The sequence below is a fragment of the Tachysurus vachellii genome, chromosome 12 (assembly GCF_030014155.1).
Source record: "Tachysurus vachellii isolate PV-2020 chromosome 12, HZAU_Pvac_v1, whole genome shotgun sequence".
In the NCBI taxonomy this organism is placed as follows: Eukaryota; Metazoa; Chordata; class Actinopteri; order Siluriformes; family Bagridae; genus Tachysurus; species Tachysurus vachellii.
In genome coordinates, this window is record NC_083471.1 from 1,090,205 (window position 1) to 1,110,406 (window position 20,202).

At 38.2% G+C, this 20,202-nt stretch overlaps 2 protein-coding genes across 2 annotated transcripts; both read right to left on the minus strand.

The window, feature by feature from the left end:
- Positions 1–1,147: 1,147 nt before the first annotated feature.
- LOC132854912 (trace amine-associated receptor 1-like) lies at positions 1,148–2,520 on the minus strand. The gene is made up of 2 exons (XM_060883578.1): positions 2,302–2,520; positions 1,148–2,187 (listed from the first exon to the last, which is right to left on the minus strand). Exon 2 carries the CDS (start codon positions 2,165–2,167, stop codon positions 1,148–1,150), a length of 1,020 nt encoding a protein of 339 aa, XP_060739561.1. The 5' UTR covers positions 2,168–2,187; positions 2,302–2,520.
- A 5,683-nt stretch (positions 2,521–8,203) lies between these two features.
- On the minus strand, positions 8,204–19,197 carry themis (thymocyte selection associated). The gene is made up of 6 exons (XM_060883577.1): positions 19,104–19,197; positions 17,796–17,933; positions 16,226–16,693; positions 13,942–14,981; positions 9,297–9,399; positions 8,204–8,769 (listed from the first exon to the last, which is right to left on the minus strand). Exons 1-6 carry the CDS (start codon positions 19,195–19,197, stop codon positions 8,600–8,602), a joined length of 2,013 nt encoding a protein of 670 aa, XP_060739560.1. The 3' UTR covers positions 8,204–8,599.
- Between the last annotated feature and the right edge of the window lie 1,005 nt (positions 19,198–20,202).

Genomic DNA, 20,202 nt, shown 5'->3' on the forward strand with positions numbered 1-20,202 from the left:
TCTGGAAAATTGTCCATAGTGTGTGATTGTGTGAATGAATGAGAGTGTGTGTGTGTGTGTGCCCTGTGATGGCTTGGCACTCCGTCCAGGGTGTATCCTGCCTTGATGCCCAATGACACCTGAGATAGGCACAGGCTCCCTGTGAATGTTGATTGAATGAATGAATGTTTCAGATTTCCCTAACCCTAGGTTTTTTTGGTAGAACTCAGTGACTCCTTCCTCTTGTACTGATATATTTAGGAAAAATTTGTCAAATACAAACTCTTGAGCTCATCTAAAAATCAAATATACAACGGGAAAAATCTTTTGCATAATAGAATTGAAAAATTTGTTGTATTCATTGAAATGTAGTTTAAAATAATTATTGTTTCTAAAGTGTATTCATCCATTCATTCATCTTCTACCGCTTAACAGAACTACCTCGGGTCACGGGGAGCCTGTGCCTATCTCAGGCGTCATCGGCCATCAAGTTTCTAAGGTGTAATATTTCTGAATTAAAAAGCATAGCCACGTTATCTCAGAAAAAAAAAAACGTTTGTTTCACCCATGAGGCCTGTTGCTGGGGTGTTTGGTAAAAGACCTGAAGGAAAACTTACTGTATTAACCTACATAATTAAACTGAGCTACCTTTGTGGTTAATGACATGTTGGAGAATATGAACCTTGTGTTTATATAGTAGGCAGCATTTTATGGCATTAAATTGATCTAATTTTTGTGTCCAACATTATAACTGTTATTAAATTGTATTTAAAAAAAATTAGTCTATTTTTTTCTACACATTCAAACACCTACAAATTATCAGCTAAATTTAAATGTACAATTTTGCACTTAATTTCATGTAGCTTGAGAAAAGTCGATTATTATTGTAACTGTTACACATTTTTGTGGCGCAGTTTAGACACGAATGTAAATCTAATGCACTCGGGTAGCTGACGTATAAAATTTACACAACCATAAAAATATAGTGTAAAAAAATGCATTAAAATAATCAGGAGTTGTTAATTGTAGATGAACCACGTTTTTAGTTATGAACAAATTCGAAAGTATTTATATGAATAAATTCTGACATATATAATAAATTACTCCAGAACAAACTAGAACAATATAATAATATTTTTTACACCAGGACACCGTTTAAATTTTTTACTCAATGTGAAAAAAGATTCATTCTTGAAGATCCTGACTGAAATATTTTCCCAGACAACAAACTCCGCAGTGCTTTTCTAAACCACTTGTAGAAAAAAGCGTACACGATGGGGTTAAAGGTTGAATTTAAATATCCGATCCACACCAACATGTCAAACAACACAGGAGGAATCAAATAACCAATAAGAGGATCAATGATATTACAGATAAAAAATGGCGTCCAAAGTGAAAGAAACACACCCATAATCACCGCCAGGGTCTTTGTTGCCTTTTTCTCCTCTTTGCTTATCATCGATTTAGCTTTATTTTTCGAGTCCTGAATGGATTTGGCTTGTTTTTGTGCAACACGGAATATTTTTGTATAAATGCTCAGCATGATGATACCTGGGAAATAAAAGGAGAGCAAAGAGGAAGCGGTGCTGGAGGCAGAACTTTGGAACAACACACAACCACCTTCACAGGCAATGTTTGCATCATAAAAGTCTTCGATACCCAGGATGTTGAGACCAAAAAATATTATCCCGAACCCGACTGCGAACGAAACACTCCAACAAATAGAAATCATAACCAACGTGACAAAAGGTGTCATTATGGTCTGATACAATAAAGGATGACACACAGCATAATAGCGATCGACGGATATGAAACACAGGTTTAAAATGGATGCAGTGCACAACGTGATATCAACACTGCTGTGAATTTTACAGAATAAAGTCCCCAAATACCAGCAGGTTTCTACAGACCGAATCATACTCGGAGGCATCACAAATCCTCCTAACAACAAATCAGTTACAGCCAGAGACAAGACAAGGTAATTTGTCGGCATGTGAAGCTGCTTAAAGTGAATGATACTGAGGATGACAAAAAAGTTCCCAAATACTGTCAAAATCACCACCAAGCTGAAAAACATGTAGAGCGGCACCCTGAGGACGAGCGGGTACGAGGACTTCGGACAGGAACTGTTTAAATATTCGTAGCAAAGAGGAATGACTTTCAGGCTCGAGTTCATTTCAAAATACATCTGCTGAGATGTTCTGCTTCCTGCAAATAAATAAAGAACATGATATTGTTTCGAATAAAGTTCAACTTTAAAGCATTTTCTCTACGATATCATTCAGAACACACTCAACATATTTCTATCTGTATGTCACTCACCATAAATCCTTCCTCAAGTAAACTGACCATGTACTACGTCCTGTTTATAACTGCACACAAACACTGTTCTGATCTTTGTACCAAGACAAAGTCATGTTCCAGTCCCAGTGGTCAGTGAAAACCCAGACCAGGCCCATATTCCCAGTCTAATTAGAGGTGTGAAGGGAGGAAATCAGGCCACTGTAGGGAACTGGACAGTGTCGTTGTCTCAGGAGGAACGTATCTGTTTTTTCTGTAATAACAAAAGCACATGTTGGATGAAAAGATGGCATTATGATGAATATTATATTCTACTCTGTGGTAAGTTGTTTAAATGCCAAAATATAAAGTTCACCTAGATAAAGGTACAGAGCTGTGCATGTCTTTGTCTTTGCACTTGTATTACTCTATTTACAATACACTGAAATTTAGCCAGGGGGGCACGGTGTCTTAGTGGTTAGCACGTTCGACTCACACCTCCAGGGTCGGGGTTCGATTCCCGCCTCCGCCTTGTGTGTGTGGAGTTTGCATTTTCTCCCCGTGCCTCGGGGGTTTCCTCCGGGTACTCCGGTTTCCTCCCCCGGTCCAAAGACATGCATGGTAGGTTGATTGGCATCTCTGGAAAATTGTCCGTAGTGTGTGATTGTGTGAGTGAATGAGAGTGTGTGTGTGTGCCCTGCGATTGGTTGGCACTCCGTCCAGGGTGTATCCTGCCTTGATGCCCAATGACACCTGAGATAGGCACAGGCTCCCCGTGACCAGAGAGTAGTTCGGATAAGCGGTAGAAGATGAGTGAGAGAGCTGAGAGAGTGTTCACAACTTGTTTTGCTTTTTTAAATCATCTAACTCGTATTTTCTCAGTTTACTGTCACTATATGATACAAACATACACAACTCGTTGGTTTGAACTTAGAGTGAATTCTCATACGTGTGTGTATATATATATATATATATATATATATAGTTTTAGAGTTTTGCTCTAAACCAGCCAGAGTGACATTTATCACACATTAATGAGATAATAAAGTGAAGCAGAAACCAACACACGGTGATGTGAGTCATTAACGTGGTTAGATTTGTGTTTCTTTTCACACCTCTGAGCACAGGGACTTGTTACGTCCTCATGTCTCACCGTGTTAATGTCTGAGTTAGAAAACATCTACAAGTGAGAAATGAAAATACTTTATATGTCAGAAGGCCCTGTGTGTGTTCTAGAGCAGAGATGAGGAGAAAGAAGGAGAAAGAAAAAAGATGAAGAATGGAAAGCTTGTTGAAATAGAAATATCATGCAGCACATTTTCCTTTTATTTATTTATTTATTCTAAATAAATCTGAAATGAACGTCATTTAAAAAGGTTTCAATAAGTCATCAGTGTGTCTTTGTCCTTCACACACAGACAGATGGTGTGTGTCTGCTGTGCCTCAGACTTTATAATCAAGCTGTTTTATTTACACACATTAACACACACATCATCACTCAGGTCATTAGAACTATAACACACACGTAAGGTCCGTGTCCGAAAATAACCCCGTTACAGCCTTCTGATTGGCTGAGAGCAGAACAGACAGGAACCTAAAGAGTGCAGCGAGTGTCAGGTGTTAATCAGAGTCCACAATAATTAACACCGTGTGTGAAGTTCAGCATCAAAACCACAGACAATTTATAGTCAGGAATTAACAAATATCTCTAAAATAAACATAATGGAGTTAAACTCTGGTTCTATTTTCTTTCATTTGATCTGTTTAGTTTGTTCCTTTTTATTCTCTCATGTTTGATCTGTTCTTTATTTGTCAGTTATTTTTATCTGCTGTCTGTTTTGTTCACACTGATTTGGTGAATTTGGTTATTTCTGTTCTCTTGTTTGGTCTCTTCCTCTTTGATCTGTTTTCTTTAATATGTTTTGTTCTGATTTATTTGTTCTGGTCTGTTCTTCTTCTCTTCTTCTGGTTGTTCTTATTTTCTTCTTCTGGTTGTTCTTCTTCTCTTCTTCTCTTCTCTTCTTCTGGTTATTGTTCTTCTCTTCTCTTCTTCTGGTTGTTCTTCTTCTCTTCTTCTCTTCTCTTCTTCTGGTTGTTCTTCTTTTCTTCTTCTGGTTGTTCTTCTTCTCTTCTCTTCTTCTGGTTATTGTTCTTCTCTTCTCTTCTTCTGGTTGATCTTCTTCTCTTCTCTTCTTCTGGTTGTTCTTCCTCTCTTCTCTTCTTCTGGTTGTTCTTCTTCTCTTCTTCTGGTTGTTCTTCTTCTCTTCTCTTCTTCTGGTTGTTCTTCTCTTCTTCTGGTTGTTCTTCTTCTCTTCTCTTCTTCTGGTTGTTCTTCTTCTCTTCTCTTCTTCTGGTTGTTCTTCTTCTCTTCTTCTGGTTGTTCTTCCTCTCTTTTCTTCTTCTGCTTGTTCTTCCTCTCTTTTCTTCTTCTGGTTGTTCTTCTTCTCTTCTCTTGGGTTCGATTGGTTTTCTTTCATCTGTGTTTAGAGATAATTTCTGTCTTTGGAAAGCTTTCTGTCCATTAAAATATAATCAGCTGATGGAGATAATGTTTATCAGCGAACCTGAAGGAGCTGCCTGTGTGAGTGAAGCGTGTGGAAGGACGACAGGAAAAAGGTTTTGAGCGCCACCTTGTGGCTAATTTATACAAGTGAAAGCCGAAATAGTTTTTTCCCCTCTATTATTTTATCATTAATAATAATAATAATAATAATAATAATAATAATAATAATAATAATAATAATTAGGAGAAAAATAAAATCATAATTTATTTCAAAATGACGATTGTTAACTTTCAAACATCGTACAATGAAATACATAACTCACAATTTGTCTCAGTTTTCTACACAAATTCTAAATTCTAACTAAAATCTAATCATGAAAATAAAGGTATTGACATCACAGCTGTGCTCCAAAATCATCACTGTACACGTTAATATTTTAATACAGAGATAAAACAAAAAAGCAATAATTTTAGAGCTCTCAGTAGAATCTTGTTTTTATTGGCATAGTGTAAATTTGCATAATATGCTAATTCAAAGTGATCGTTAAATAATCTAGCCATGGGGGTCACAGTCCAGTGACTTCTGTGCCGGTCCCAAGCCCGGATAAATAGAGAGGGTTGCGTCAGGAAGGGCATCCGGCATAAAACATTGCCAAATCTAAACATGCGAATTGTCAGTAAGAATTTCATACCGGATCGGTCGAGGCCCGGGTTAACAACGACCGCCATCGGCGCCGTTGACCTACAGGGCGCCGGTGGAAATTGGGCTACTGTTGGTCGAAGGAGTAGAGGAGGGAGGAGAGTGCACAGACAGAGAGAGAAGAGGAAAGGTAAGAGTGTAGGACTGAGAATAGGGACTCTGAATGTTGGTACTATGACAGGGAAAGGTAGAGAGCTGGCTGATATGATGGAGAGAAGGAAGGTGGATATACTGTGTGTACAGGAGACCAAGTGGAAGGGTAGCAAGGCTCGTAGTATAGGAGCAGGATTCAAGCTGTTTTATTATGGTGTGGATAGTAAGAGAAATGGGGTAGGTGTGGTCCTGAAGGAGGAGTTTGTGAGGAATGTTCTGGAGGTGAAGAGAGTGTCAGACAGGGTGATGAGTCTGAAGTTAGAGATTGAAGGGGTGATGTTGAATGTTGTTAGTGGTTATGCCCCACAGGTAGGTTGTGAGTTAGAGGAGAAAGAGAGATTCTGGTGTGAATTCGATGAGGTGATTGAGAGTATTCCCACGGGTGAGAGAGTGGTGATAGGAGCGGATTTTAATGGACATGTTGGTGAGGGGAACACAGGTGATGAGGAGGTGATGGGCAAGTTTGGAGTTAAGGAAAGGAACCTTGAAGGACAGATGGTAGTAGACTTTGCTAAGAGGATGGACATGGCTGTGGTTAACACTTATTTTCAGAAGAGGGAGGAACATAGAGTGACTTACAAGAGTGGAGGTAGGAGAACACAGGTAGACTACATCCTTTGTAGAAGAGGCAATCTGAAAGAGATTAGTGACTGTAAAGTGGTAGTGGGAGAGAGTGTAGCCAGACAGCATAGGATGGTGGTGTGTAGGATGACTCTGATGGTCTGTAAGAGGAAGAGGTCAAAGATAGAGAAGAAAACTAAGTGGTGGAAGCTGAGAAAGGAGGAATGTTGTGAGGAATTTAGACAGAAGTTGAGGCAGGCTCTGGGTGGTCAGGTAGTGCTGCCAGATGACTGGGAAACTACAGCAGAAGTGATCAGGGAGACAGGGAGAAAGGTGCTGGGTGTGTCATCTGGAAGGAGGAAAGAAGATAAAGAGACTTGGTGGTGGAATGAGGAAGTTCAGGATAGTATCCAGAGGAAGAGATTAGCCAAGAAGAAGTGGGATATGGACAGGACTGAAGAGAATAGACAGGAATACAAGGAGTTACAGCGCAGAGTGAAGAGGGAGGTGTCTAAGGCCAAGCAGAAGGCATATGATGAGTTGTACACTAGGTTAGACACTAGAGAAGGAGAGAAGGACTTGTACAGGTTAGCTAGACAGAGGGATCGAGATGGGAAGGATGTGCAGCAAGTTAGAATTATTAAGGATAGAGATGGAAGGGTGCTCACAAGTGAGGAGAGTGTACAGAGGAGATGGAAGGAATACTTTGAGGAGCTGATGAATGAGGAAAATCAGAGGGAAAAAAGAGTAGAAGGGGTGAACTCTGTGGAACAGGAAGTAGATAAGATTAGAAAGGATGAAGTCAGGAAGGCTTTGAAGAGGATGAAAAGTGGAAAGGCAGTTGGTCCTGACGACATCCCGGTAGAGGTCTGGAAGTGTCTAGGAGAGGCAGCAGTGGAATTTTTAACTAGTTTGTTCAACAGGGTTTTAGAAAGTGAGAGGATGCCTGAGGAATGGAGAAGGAGTGTGTTAGTGCCGATCTTTAAGAATAAGGGTGACGTGCAGAGTTGCAGCAACTATAGGGGGATAAAGTTGATGAGCCATACAATGAAGTTGTGGGAAAGAGTAGTGGAAGCTAGGTTAAGGAAGGTGGTGAAAATTTGTGAGCAGCAGTATGGCTTCATGCCCAGAAAGAGCACAACAGATGCAATTTTTGCTCTGAGAATGTTGATGGAGAAGTATAGGGATGGTCAGAGGGAGTTGCACTGTGTGTTTGTAGACTTAGAGAAAGCGTATGACAGGGTGCCAAGAGAAGAGCTGTGGTACTGTATGAGGAAGTCAGGAGTAGCAGAGAAGTATGTCAGAGTGGTGCAGGACATGTATGAGAGGAGCAGGACAGTGGTGAGGTGTGCTGTAGGTCAGACAGAGGAGTTTACAGTGGAGGTGGGACTGCATCAGGGATCGGCTCTGAGCCCCTTCCTGTTTGCTATAGTGATGGACCAGTTGTCAGAGGAGGTCAGACAGGAGTCTCCTTGGACGATGATGTTTGCAGATGACATTGTGATCTGTAGTGAGAGCAGGGAGCAGGTGGAGGAAAACCTGGAGAGGTGGAGGTTTGCACTGGAGAGAAGAGGAATGAAAGTCAGTCGTAGTAAGACTGAGTACATGTGTGTGAATGAACGGGAGGGAAGTGGAACAGTAAGGTTACAGGGTGAAGAGGTGAAGAAGGTACAGGAGTTTAAGTACTTGGGGTCAACAGTCCAGAGTAATGGAGAGAGTGGGAAAGAAGTAAAGAAGCGAGTGCAGGCAGGTTGGAGTGGGTGGAGAAAGGTGTCAGGAGTTCTGTGTGATAGGAAAGTGTCAGCAAGAATCAAGGGGAAGGTGTACAGGACAGTGGTGAGACCGGCCATGCTGTATGGTTTAGAGACAGTGTCACTGAAGAAGAGACAGGAGTCGGAGCTAGAGGTAGCCGAACTGAAGATGTTGAGGTTCTCTTTGGGTGTGACAAGATTGGACAGGATTAGGAACGAGTACATCAGAGGGACAGCCCATGTTGGACGTTTGGGAGACAAAGTTAGGGAGGCAAGATTAAGATGGTTTGGACATGTTCAGAGGAGGGAGAGTGAGTATATTGGTAGGAGAATGTTGGACATGGAGCTGCCAGGCAGGAGGCAAAGAGGAAGGCCAAAGAGGAGGTATATGGATGTAATGAATGAGGATTTGAAGCTAGTGGGTGCAAGTGTTGAGGATGCAGAAGATAGGGATAGGTGGAGAGAGATGATTCGCTGTGGCGACCCCTGAAGGGAAAAGCCGAAAGAAGAAGAAGAAAGTGATCGTTAAATGACTGCTGACATCATCCACTTAAAAAGCTTTCACTGTTTCCTTCTGGGTTTTGAGATGAGACTCAGTGCATCTCTCTCTCTGTAACAGCAGGAATCTTTAACTAAATGTCCATATAGTGTCATTACAGGACAGATACACAGCTATATTGTGTTACTTGGTTTATCTTTAGCAGAAATGCTAATGGACTGTTCACTGAACTGCTTCCTGATTTTCTCCAGTTCATCTTCATCGATGTATTCATAATCATGAGCGTCATCATCCTTTGCTTGGTTTACACACACATCCTCCAAACTGTGGCCTCTGCTGACAGCTACACACACACACACACACATTTCACTATCCTTCTGTCGGACCTTCCATTGACATTTTGTATACCTCAGCTAATTAATGCTATACTAAACTAAACTTAAACTTGACTTTAAGCCTTAATAACCAAACAAAAATAATTCTTTTTAAAAAAAAAAATTGTAATTTTAAAATTTTAAAAAATTTTTTATCCTCGTGGAAATTTGGTCCAAACCATAAAACATACAAAACTACTGAAACAATATACACACAAAATACATGCTAGGTCCAAAAAGCAAAACTAACTGAATCTACTGGGGCTTCATTTTAGGTTTGTGTGTTAATATGACAATCATTACACACAAAGCACACCAGTGCTAATGAAGCTTTATTCTTCATCATCATGATCATCATCAATTTTTTTAATTACTAAACATTTAAACATTCTCTGAAATATTCATCTATATAATATATATATATATATGAATTACGCGAATAATTAGCACAAAGTCTTCGGTTATCTGACCAGGTGTGTGTCAGTGATGTTCCTACCTGTCTGTGCAGTCATTCTGGGTAATGTAGCAGGAATGATGGTGTTTTTCTCCATTTCCGCTGTATTGCAGTCTGTGGGACCTTCTCGACTCTTCACCGTGAGCTGACGATAGAAAACACACAGGAGGTCAAACTCAGGCTGAACATCTAAAGAACAATGGACCTTTAACATCGGTACTATTAAAATATACACTTACAGTTTTCTTTCTGAAACATTACATGTGGAAATCAAACATAAACCTTTTTTTTTCAGAACATTATGGTGAGATAGATCATTGTGTTTCAAGCAGAGCCAGAAACCATGTGAGAAACTGGTTGCTATAAGATTCCATCACATGTTAGAAAAATTAGCCTTGTAGCTTCAGTGCAAAACAATTAAAAATATTTATTTATTCAGCTTAACTGAAGCACTGAAAGTCTTACATATTAATCTGAACACTAAATGATTATTATTATTATTATTATTATTATTATTATTATTATTATTATTATTATTATTAGCAGTATTAGCATACAGTAGATTTTTAAAGCACATTTCCATCTTCTTTGCTCAAACAAACGTGACGATAAAATAGTTTTATTTTAGGCAGGACAGAAAAGCATGAAGTCTCACATCCAGAGATGATAAAACAGAGAGGATAACAGAGTGAACCTGTAAGTTATTACACTGTAGTGCAGATCCAGGAGGCGCCACTAGATGGCAGGCAAAGCTAATTTAATAAAGCTTTAATGAAAGCTCGACTTAAAGGTTTAGGCGGGAATCAGGCAGAAAATCCACTTTTATTAGGGATTAGAAAAATAAGGAAGGAGATAAATAGATATTTGTGTTGTTTATCCTGATAACAGCCAGAAGATGGGAGCACAAAATCATGACCAAAAACACTGGAGGAGTTTAAACTTGAGCCCAAAAAGTCTAGAAAAGGAAAACTGTCGTTAAATATGTTGTTGATTTTTGGCTTTGGGGGTTTTTTTCTGTCTTTAATGTCAGAGAATCTCTGAATAAATAATTCTAACCAACTACAACGGTAGCCATGACCAGCTGATGACGTCACATTTAAACATGTGAACATTTGAACATTTAAATAAACATCTTCAACATGTCGAGTTCAATTAGATCACGTGGTTTAAACGTCACTAATTGGGTCCAACTTCCGTAGTTTGGTTTTGTTTACAGGATTGTTTATGTCGAAAAACTAGTTATAAAGAGCTCAGGGAGAAACATCAGGAGACATGAAATAATTCAGCTGTGTGTGTGTGTGTGTGTGTGTGTGTGTGTGTGTGTGTGTGTGTGTATGTGTGTGTATGTATGTGTGAGTGTGTTGTGTGTTTGTGTATATGTATGTATGTATGTATGTATGTATGTATATGTGTATGTATGTGTGTATATGTGTGTGTATGTATGTATGTGTGTGTGTATGTATGTGTGTGAGTGTGTTTGTGTATATGTATGTATGTATGTATGTATATGTGTATGTGTGAGTATGTGTGTGTGTGTCTGTGTGTGTCTTTTTGTATGTGTGTGTGTGTGAGTGTGTTTGTGTGTGTGTGTGTATGTGTGTGAGTGTGTTTGTGTATATGTATGTATGTATATGTGTATGTGTGAGTATGTGTGTGTGTGTCTTTTTGTGTGTGTGTATGTATGTGTGTGAGTGTGTTTGTGTGTGTGTGTATGTGTGTGAGTGTGTTTGTGTATATGTATGTATGTATGTATGTATGTATGTCTGTGTATGTGTGTATATATGTGTGAGCATATGTGTGCATGTGTGTGTGTGTGTGTGTGTGTGTGTGTGTGTGTGTGTATGTCTGTGTATGTGTGTATATATGTGTGAGTATATGTGTGCATGTGTGTGTGTATGTATGTCTGTGTATGTGTGTATATATGTGTGAGTATATGTGTGCATGTGTGTGTGTGTATGTATGTGTGTTGATTGCTTTGTGCTTTGCTGTAACACAGTTGTGTTAATCTCCTGCAGTAGTGCAGCTCTTCACCATTTTACTGACTGTTTATGAAACTTTAAATCCTCTAGTTAGAAATGAAGCGTCTGTAGAGACTAAATGTCATAAAAGCAGGAAATAAGTTCATCTCCTGAGGTAATGCAACGTCACAGACCCAAGTAACACAACAGTGTTTTATACAAATAAATAACACCACCAACAAACAATAAGAATTTGTTGCCTGTCGTTCATCAAAAATCTTATTGTTTATGTTTCATAAAAAATCATTCTAAAAAGTAAAATGATGTTTTTTTTTTAGCTGTTTTACCTTTATTTCTTTTTAAAAAAGGTGTTTCACTTTGTAGGTTTTATTTTAATGTTATTATTCAACTCCAAATTTACAACTATTTATAATATTACTTAATATCACTATTATTAATATTTTATTTATAATGTAATATTAAACATCGTTTCATTAGTCAGCCACCTCATTAACAGAACATTTACATCACCAGATTAACAGATGTGTTTTTCACTGATTGACTCATTCTTATGTGCTGAATTTTGATTTGTTTCAAAACCATTAAAGAGATTTGGAAAAAACACAGTAAGCTAGTTAAAAAAAAAAAAAAAAAGTAGGCCAAATGACAAGCAGTTTTGTTTTTCCTCTCTCTGGTCTGTTTGGAATACAACAGTAAGTCATCTGTACCAGTGTAATGTCTGAAAGTCTAACAGATTTTGTCTGTGAATGAGTCACACATTCTGCCTGATTTTGTTTGTTTTTTTGTGTATTAAGTGGCTTTTGAATGTCTGGTCACGGCATCAACAATAACGTTAATGTACACACGTGGACAAAATTGTTGGTACCCTTCGGTCAATGAAAGAAAAACTCACAATGGTCACAGAAAAAACTTTAATCTGACAAAAGTAATAATAAATAAAAATTCTATGAATGTTAACCAATGAAAGTCAGGCATTGCTTTTCAACCACGCTTCAACGGAATTATTTAAAAAAATAAACTCATGGAACAGGCCTAGACAAAAATGATGGTACCGCTAGAAAAGACTGAAAATAATGTGACCAAAGGGATGTGTTAGTACAAGGTGTGTCCTCTAATTAGCATCACAGGCGTCTACAATCTTATAATCAGTCAGTGGGCCTATATATAGGGCTCCAGGTAGTCACTGTTTTGTCTGGTGACATGGTGTGTACCACACTCAACATGGACCAGAGGAAGCGAAGGAAAGAGTTGTCTCAGGAAATTAGAAAGAAAATTATAGACAAGCATGATAAAGGTAAAGGCTATAAGTATACATATATATTATTGTACATAATATACATATTATTCAGAAATTTAAGATCCATGGGACTGTAGCCAACCTCCCTGGACGTGGCCGCAGGAGGAAAATTGATGACAAATCAAAGAGGCGGATAATCCGAATGGTAACAAAAGAGCACAGAAAGACTTCTAAAGAGATCCAAGGTGAACTTCATGCTCAAGGAACATCAGTGTCAGATCGCACCATCCATCGTCGTTTGAGCCAAAGTGGACTACATGGGAGACGACCAAGGAGGACACCAAATCATAAAAAAGCTAGACTAGTATATGCCAAACTGCATGTTGACAAGCCACTAAGCTTCTGGGAGAATGTCCTATGGACAGATGAGACACATCAGCTCACCAAGGCACATCAGCTCTATGTTCACAGACGGAAAAATGAAGCATATCAAGAAAAGAACACTGTCCCTACTGTGAAACATGGAGGAGGCTCTGTTATGTTCTGGGGCTGCTTTTCTGCATCTGGCACAGGGTGTTTTGAATCTGTGCAGGGTACAATGAAATCTGAAGACTATCAAGGGATTCTAGAGAGAAATGTGCTGGCCAGTGTCAGAAAACTTGGTCTCAGTCGCAGGTCATGGGTCTTGCAACAGGACAATGACCCAAAACACAGCTAAAAACACCCAAGAATGGCTAAGAGGAAAACATTGGACTATCCTAAAATGGCCTTCTATGAGCCCTGACCTCAATCCTGAAAAATGAGCTGAAAAATGCCGTCTGGAAAAGACACCCTTCAAACCGGACACAACTGGAGCAGTTTGCTCATGAGGAGTGGGCCAAAATACCTGCTGAGAGGTGCAGAAGTCTCACTGACAGTTACAGGAATCATCTGATTGCAGTGATTGCCTCAAAAGGTTGTGCAACAAAATATTAAGTTAGGGGTACCATCATTTTTGTCTAGGCCTGTTCCATGAGTTTATTTTTTTAAATAATTCCGTTGAAGCGTGGTTGAAAAGCAATGCCTGACTTTCATTGGTTAACATTCATAGAATTTTTATTTATTATTACTTTTGTCAGATTAAAGTTTTTTTCTGTGACCATTGTGAGTTTTTCTTTCATTGACCGAAGGGTACCAACAATTTTGTCCACGTGTGTACATGAACACATCTGTGAGATATTGACTGGTATGTTGGCACCAAACTAGTGGGCGGACAAAGTACCGTAAGTGCCACATTATCTATTAGCTCAGATACTCTATTAAGCTAATACAGAAATAACAACAGACATGTCAGTCTGCTGGAGGAACCTAATAGTGTCTAATAGGGTGGAAAATGTCATGTTGGTGGTATGACGTTTTAAGATTAGCATCTTTATTCTGTCTTCTTGGTGTCTCATGCACTATGAGGTTATGCAGCATCAGTATTAATTACCTTTGGGGAGCAGGTGGAGGTTTTTTCTGATTTTGTTTGCTGTGTCCTGATTGGTCGCTCTGGAGGCCGTTTGGGTGTTTTCGGAGGGCGCGGTGGGGGTGTTACCGTGGCTACAGCATACCTCCTCATGGTGTAGTAACTTTTCTCAGAAATCATTTCAACAAACGAGGTCACACCAGATGGCGGTTCGCCGCCATTCCACGTTTTATCCATGTGAAGGGTCATGTGAGTGCGATTCACTGAAATCTCCCACCAGCTCGAGAGGTCAGTGGAAGAGACGAGCAGATAAGGGTCAATAATTTCCTCCTCAATCCGTAGACCTGGAGCTCCTGCCAAAATGTCCTCCTTTAAAGAAAGGTCACGAACGGAAACCTTGACGTTAAATGGCAAAGGGAACCAATGGCAGATCTCTGAAATGGAATACTGTCGTTTATCATGGATGACTTCCATAAATCCACCATCTATAAACATTGGTAGACGCACAACCTCCTGGGACTTCCCCTTAATCTTCAAACACTTCAGAAATTCTGTCGTATCTCTGTTTTCAATATGATTAGGTTCTTTTTTCTTTACTTGAAACTCATCCCCCACAAGAACAGATGCCAGACCATCATAAACAGAATCAAAAGCCCTCGTTGCCACAACATGCATGTTTTCAGTGTTGCTTTGAGCTCGCTTTAGGTCGTACGACGTCGGAAATTCACGAGGTCGCCGCTTTAATCGTCCGTTATAGCTTGAAGGAATCAGGAAATGTTTCGGTGATTCTTGCCGGATTTCTGTGGCAAGGATTCTCTTGGCTTTGTAAGCACAGTGTACGATGATTTGTTTGCAATTGGACAGGAATGCCATCTCTTCTGGCATGTTTACTTCAATTGTAGGGCTTTCAATCACTTCAGCCACAAACGGAAAGATCTCACAAGGTTTTTGGAAAACGTCCTGAAGGGAAAGTGGCTGGATGAAAGCGCTTGTGTCAATCTGATCCGTCACTTCCATGACTTCCACGTCCAGGTTGGATGGAATGACGACTTTGTCCTTCCCCACTGTGGAGGAAAAGATAACAAGTGACAGTAGGTGTAGAGAATGTACATTGAGCAATATTTAAAACTGATTTTATGAATTATTTTAAAATAAAACCTAAAGAGTGGTGATGAGTCTCTGTTTCTATAGTAATGTGTGAAAGGTTTCACTTAGGATTCAATTAGATTAGATTTAGATGAATGCTGCTTTGTCTCATTGATTGTATTACTTGATCCCACTGTGTCTTATTATACTAAAGATCCTCATATTCTTCTAGGTTCTTGATGTTTTAGGTGTTTACAGCTGTGTCCTGGCTTAAATCTGATCTGACTGATCTGTCAGTCTGTAAACGTGATAAAGTGTAAAGTTAAGAAGAAGAAGTAGCTTGTGGTGATCCATAAGGGTAATAATTTTAGGACCTCTATTGTTTCCTTGTAGGTGCTGCCAAAGGGTTGAGCCAAGACACTCAACTGTGTATATTACACAGATTATGGGACAATTCAAGTTTAAATAATGTATAAAGAGCATTGATGCTTAGAAACTGAGGGACCTTTGCTTTAACTTGGGACATAAGAAGCGATGTCTTACTTTCTTTGGCCTTTGCAGATTCTGCCACACTGTACATCATTCAGCTAAAAATTCAGATCCATTTAAAAGAAATCTAGGACTAACATTAGTAGGCTAAATACTATAGAATAATTAGAATTCATGAATAGGTTTAGATTTGAGGTTTTTTTTTGTAAAGCCCTGCTCTAAAATCTCCCACTGCTGATAAAATATGCATCTGTACATTTCTGCTGTAGATGATTTCACCTGGTTGCCTCTTCACTTCCCTATCCTATACTCAGTGTAGTTTTTAGCACAGTCAGGACTGTTCGCTTGTATATTTTCAATCATGGAGCTGGAGCAACAATGGAGCTGGAGCATAACATCAGAATCCCACCATCTAGAGTTAACCAGAAAACACCAGACTTCTTATCTCTAGCTGAAGGGGTTGGTGCTCCTTGCCACCATTACCTCTGGTTTGCTCATTAAGCATCTGTCGTTTCTCCCAACACACCTCATTTGAGTTACCAGCTACTGGTCCTTCCTTCCTGAGCTGATGAGGATGTGTTGGTTCTTCAAGACCAGCTTTGGGAAACCTCTACTCTAGAAAACGTTTGTAGTTGAAAGTGCTATGCTAATAAAATATGAGCAGTAGTGTCGTTTATACCTGAGCGGTTCTAAGCTACTACACAATGTTCACATGAGAACCTTTAATGCTTACCCGATGTGACGGCTTGTAACTCGTACACAGGAGATAACGTCAACTCTCCACAGACGTTTTCCAACAAATTTGAGAACAGCAAGTCCTTCACAGGTAAATCTTTTACTATAGTCACGATTCGCTGCCTTCCATTAGGGATTTTCCACTTGGCGAGCTCTTGGAGCGTGTAAAACTGATCATCTTCACATTCTGTGAAATTCCCTTTCTGCGAGAAGCCGAGCGTGAAGCAGAACTTCGGCTCACGATGGAGAACCTCGCATACAATTCGGTCTTCACCACCGTTCAGGTCACGGAGGACGGAGGTAATTCGGAAGCTCTCTCTCTTCTTCAGCGAGCCTTGTGGAAGAGTGATTTTACCCGAGGACACGAACACGGGCTGGCCGAGGACATGATCTCCGATCTTCAGCGAGTGCACGATCTCCTGGATGCTCAGATAAGGCTCGGAGTCTGCTACGATCCTGAAGAGACCTTTTACAGAAATTATACATTTTAAGATGGATGTAGAAACAAAATCTGAAGATCTTTCATCTAAACAGGGTATTTATTTTGGAGTTTTAAAAAACATGGTTAATAATAATAGTAATAGTAAAAATAATGAGCTTAACGTTTTCCATTCCAAGCTCGACTGCTGTTATTCATCATGCCAGTCTTTAGATAAATGAACATTACATTTATAAGTTTTATTTTGCTTCAGCTTGCACCTGTTTTGAAAGCAGTGTTAAATCCAGACTAGTTGCTAGTATGAACAATGTGCAAGCAAACATTCCCAGATGAATTCAAATAAACTGTGGAGTTTATTGCTAGCTGTAGTGAATTGGATCAACACTGACCTAGAGACCTAGCGCAGCTACAGTTCTTGCTTATTCTTATTTTACTCATTACAATATACACTTTAAAGTTTAGCATCAAGGTAATTAAACATTTTCTTAATAAATTCAGCCTCACAAACTGCAACATTTTACTGTTTGTTTGCTAATATTGTGTTGAGTGATGCAGCTCAGTGTAGCTAACGCTAGCTAGCTTTAACCTGGTATTAATAAGAATATAATAATGTGTAGTTGAGTTTATTCACAGAACCTGTTAAGGGTTATTTTCTGATCGAAACATTTATTTGAATATTTAAACAGTTTTTATCAGTAATATATAAATATTGTGATTAACATTAATTCAGTATTAATCACTAAATCAGTCACTAAATCACTAAATCTTAATAAGTTCATGTTAATAATTTTAATTAATATGTAAATAAAGTTTAATTTTACGTATTAGAAGTCGTTTAAAAAGATTTTTTAAAGTTAAGAGTCGTGTTTTTTCACACTCTAAACTCAGGTTCAAAATAATGCCAGAAAATCTTTGTAGAACTGAAGAAAAAGTTCAGGATTTCAGGTGATTTGTTTATGAGTAGCAACAAAATCAGTCAGAAACGGATGAAGTGCAAAGACATGAAGAACGAGTGGAAAAAAAGAGTTTGTAAAAAAAAAATTGTAAAAAGCACCATATAAATAAAATTGAATTGAATTGAATTAAATAACATTTACTTGCCTTCACTCCCACACACACACACACACACCTGGATAATCTAACGGCAGGATGATCTCCGTCCCGTCTGAAGTCTGTGCGATGAACCTGGTGATGGTGATGTCGATGATCTTCACCAGTTCTCCAGTGGAGAGAGAACATGCTCTCCCGAAGAGCTCGTAAACTGAACCTGAACCACAAGCAGCAAGACGACGGCTCTCGTTACTGTTAATCCTAAAGTACGGCCTTCGGTTTAACGGGTTCAACAGCAGAGCTTTTGTTCTCATCATCATGTTGTAATCTGGCTGACTTTCTTTTTTTTAATTAAAATAATCTGCATTCAGTGTATTTCATATTTTCAGTGTTTTATAAATAAGTCAATACGGTGATAAAATTATAGCGATTATCTCTTTAAGAAAAAACCCAATGTCCATTAACTTTAAAGACATTTAAACATGTTAAACATTAATGTTAAACAACATTTACCAAGTAAAAAAAAACATATAGAAGTTTTAAACTAATAAATTTGTTTTGTTGCCAAACTGTAGATTTAAGTCTGTATAGTGGGTGCCAATATTTATACACACTCTGTAGGAACTTGCTTTTGGTTGTTTATTTTTTTGAAAAAACTCACTGAAGAAATTATATTTATTTACAGAAATGTTAATTGACTTGGTTGCTTTATAAAAATAATTATAAAAAATAAAAATGCTGAAGATGGAATTTAGCGTTTAAAGCGAGTTAAATGTAGCTTAAAGTTTCTACGCAATATGTTCCAGTGGACTTGCTATAATAATAATAATAATAATAATAATAATAATAATAATAATAAATAAATAAATAAATAAATAAATAAATATAAATTACACCTTCTTCTGCGTATATTTACTTATTATTAGCTGGATACGTTTACAGTGTATTATTGATCTGAGGGGATTAAGAACAAAGCAAGAACAAAAAAAAACATTTCTTATTATTTACTTGTGAAAAGACAATTAATGAATTAAAGCAGAGAAAATAAACAATTAATTATTCTCAACAGCAAATCATTTGTTTGTCAACATTAAACATAAAATAAGAAAAAATGTGTTTTATTCGTTATTCATTTTGTTCAACACTTCGGTGGCTTTGAGGTTTTATAAATAAATAAATGTTACTGAATATTGAATTTATGTTTAATTCAGGAGACAAATACAGATAAGCGAGAAAAGTGAGCCACAAATCTGAAATAGAGAGAAACAGGAAACAACTGTGTATTTTTTTTTTTGTGTGTGTATTTTTCTTTGTTAAAATTCGTTGTTCCTTCATTACGATTTAAACGCTGCTACTGTCAGTGTACAGAGTGTTCTGGTGTTTGTACCTGGACAGTAAATCCCAGACTGAATCTGCAGAATCCTGGGCAGCGTTTCAGGGTCCAGAGAGCGAGTGAACTCCGACAGTGTCATCGCCATCATCTGTAGCTTTTACAAACCTCTCAGAGCCCAGTTTTATACCAGTAAAGCATCCATTGAGGATCTCAGTAATTAAAAGGGGTCAATAAGGTCAGCGCGATGGTGAAGGAGTGACCTTTGACCCCTTTTTGGCCGAGGCAGAGTCGAGCGATTGAGCGAGAACAATTGTGAGCGAGTGAATATCGCTCTCTGAGGACAGGAACAGGAAGTGAGTGTGGATGTCGAAGCTCAAAGGAACGCGACGCTCTGCAGAGCTGCAGCAGTGAAACCACACGCAAACTTTAATCTCTCGCTGCTTTCTTAAGAGGAAAAGTGCTGAGGGAGGAAAGGGTGATGACACGGGGGGGGGGGGGGGGGGTGTGTGTGAAAGACCTACTTTAAGGAAGAAAAAAAACATCTCAAGCTAATAATGTTTATGGAGCCAATATTAAGTCACTTAAATATATATTATTATTATATTAACTGGTAAAAATTGTTTACATGTTAAATGCTTCAGTATAATTTAAATAATGTAGTTTTCAGTTTTAACAGTTTTTTTTATATAAATATCTTTCAGTATTTTATAATGAAATAAAAACTCAAGGCTAGAAATCAGTTATATGAAAGAATATAAAAATAATTCTTAAAGTTTCTTTTTGTCTGATAAACGTAGAATATCTTCCATACACACACAATATTGAGTAAACGTATTGAACAACAGATTTAATTTAATATAATTATTAATTTATTCTCATTAGCGTACGATTAGGAACAAAGAAAAAGTTTGTCTTCATTATTGATGTTTGTTCGTTTATTATGGAATTAAGTTATGTTTAAAGTTTAATCTGTAAAAGTCAGTTTTAAAGCAGAACAAAAACACAGGCTACGATACAGAACTAGAGATTTATGTAATGATAGAAATTGACGCTGGACTGATTTCTGTTGTCCATGTTGCTGTATTTCTGATCAGTGACTGTAGGAGCTTTAGATCACGTTCCTCGTCTCTAAAACACTTTCTTTTTTTTTGCA

Bases quoted from the DNA above. Each gene is read 5' to 3' on its own strand.
- LOC132854912 (XM_060883578.1), bottom strand. From the start codon at position 2,167: ATGTATTTTGAAATGAACTCGAGCCTGAAAGTCATTCCTCTTTGCTAC.
- themis (XM_060883577.1), bottom strand. From the start codon at position 19,197: ATGATGGCGATGACACTGTCGGAGTTCACTCGCTCTCTGGACCCTGAA. The intron at 16,694-17,795 runs GTGTGTGTGTGT...TTTCTGTAAAAG, and splicing joins CCTGCCGTTAGATTATCCAG to GTCTCTTCAGGATCGTAGCA. The intron at 14,982-16,225 runs GTAAGCATTAAA...TTTCCTCCACAG, and splicing joins GTTACAAGCCGTCACATCGG to TGGGGAAGGACAAAGTCGTC.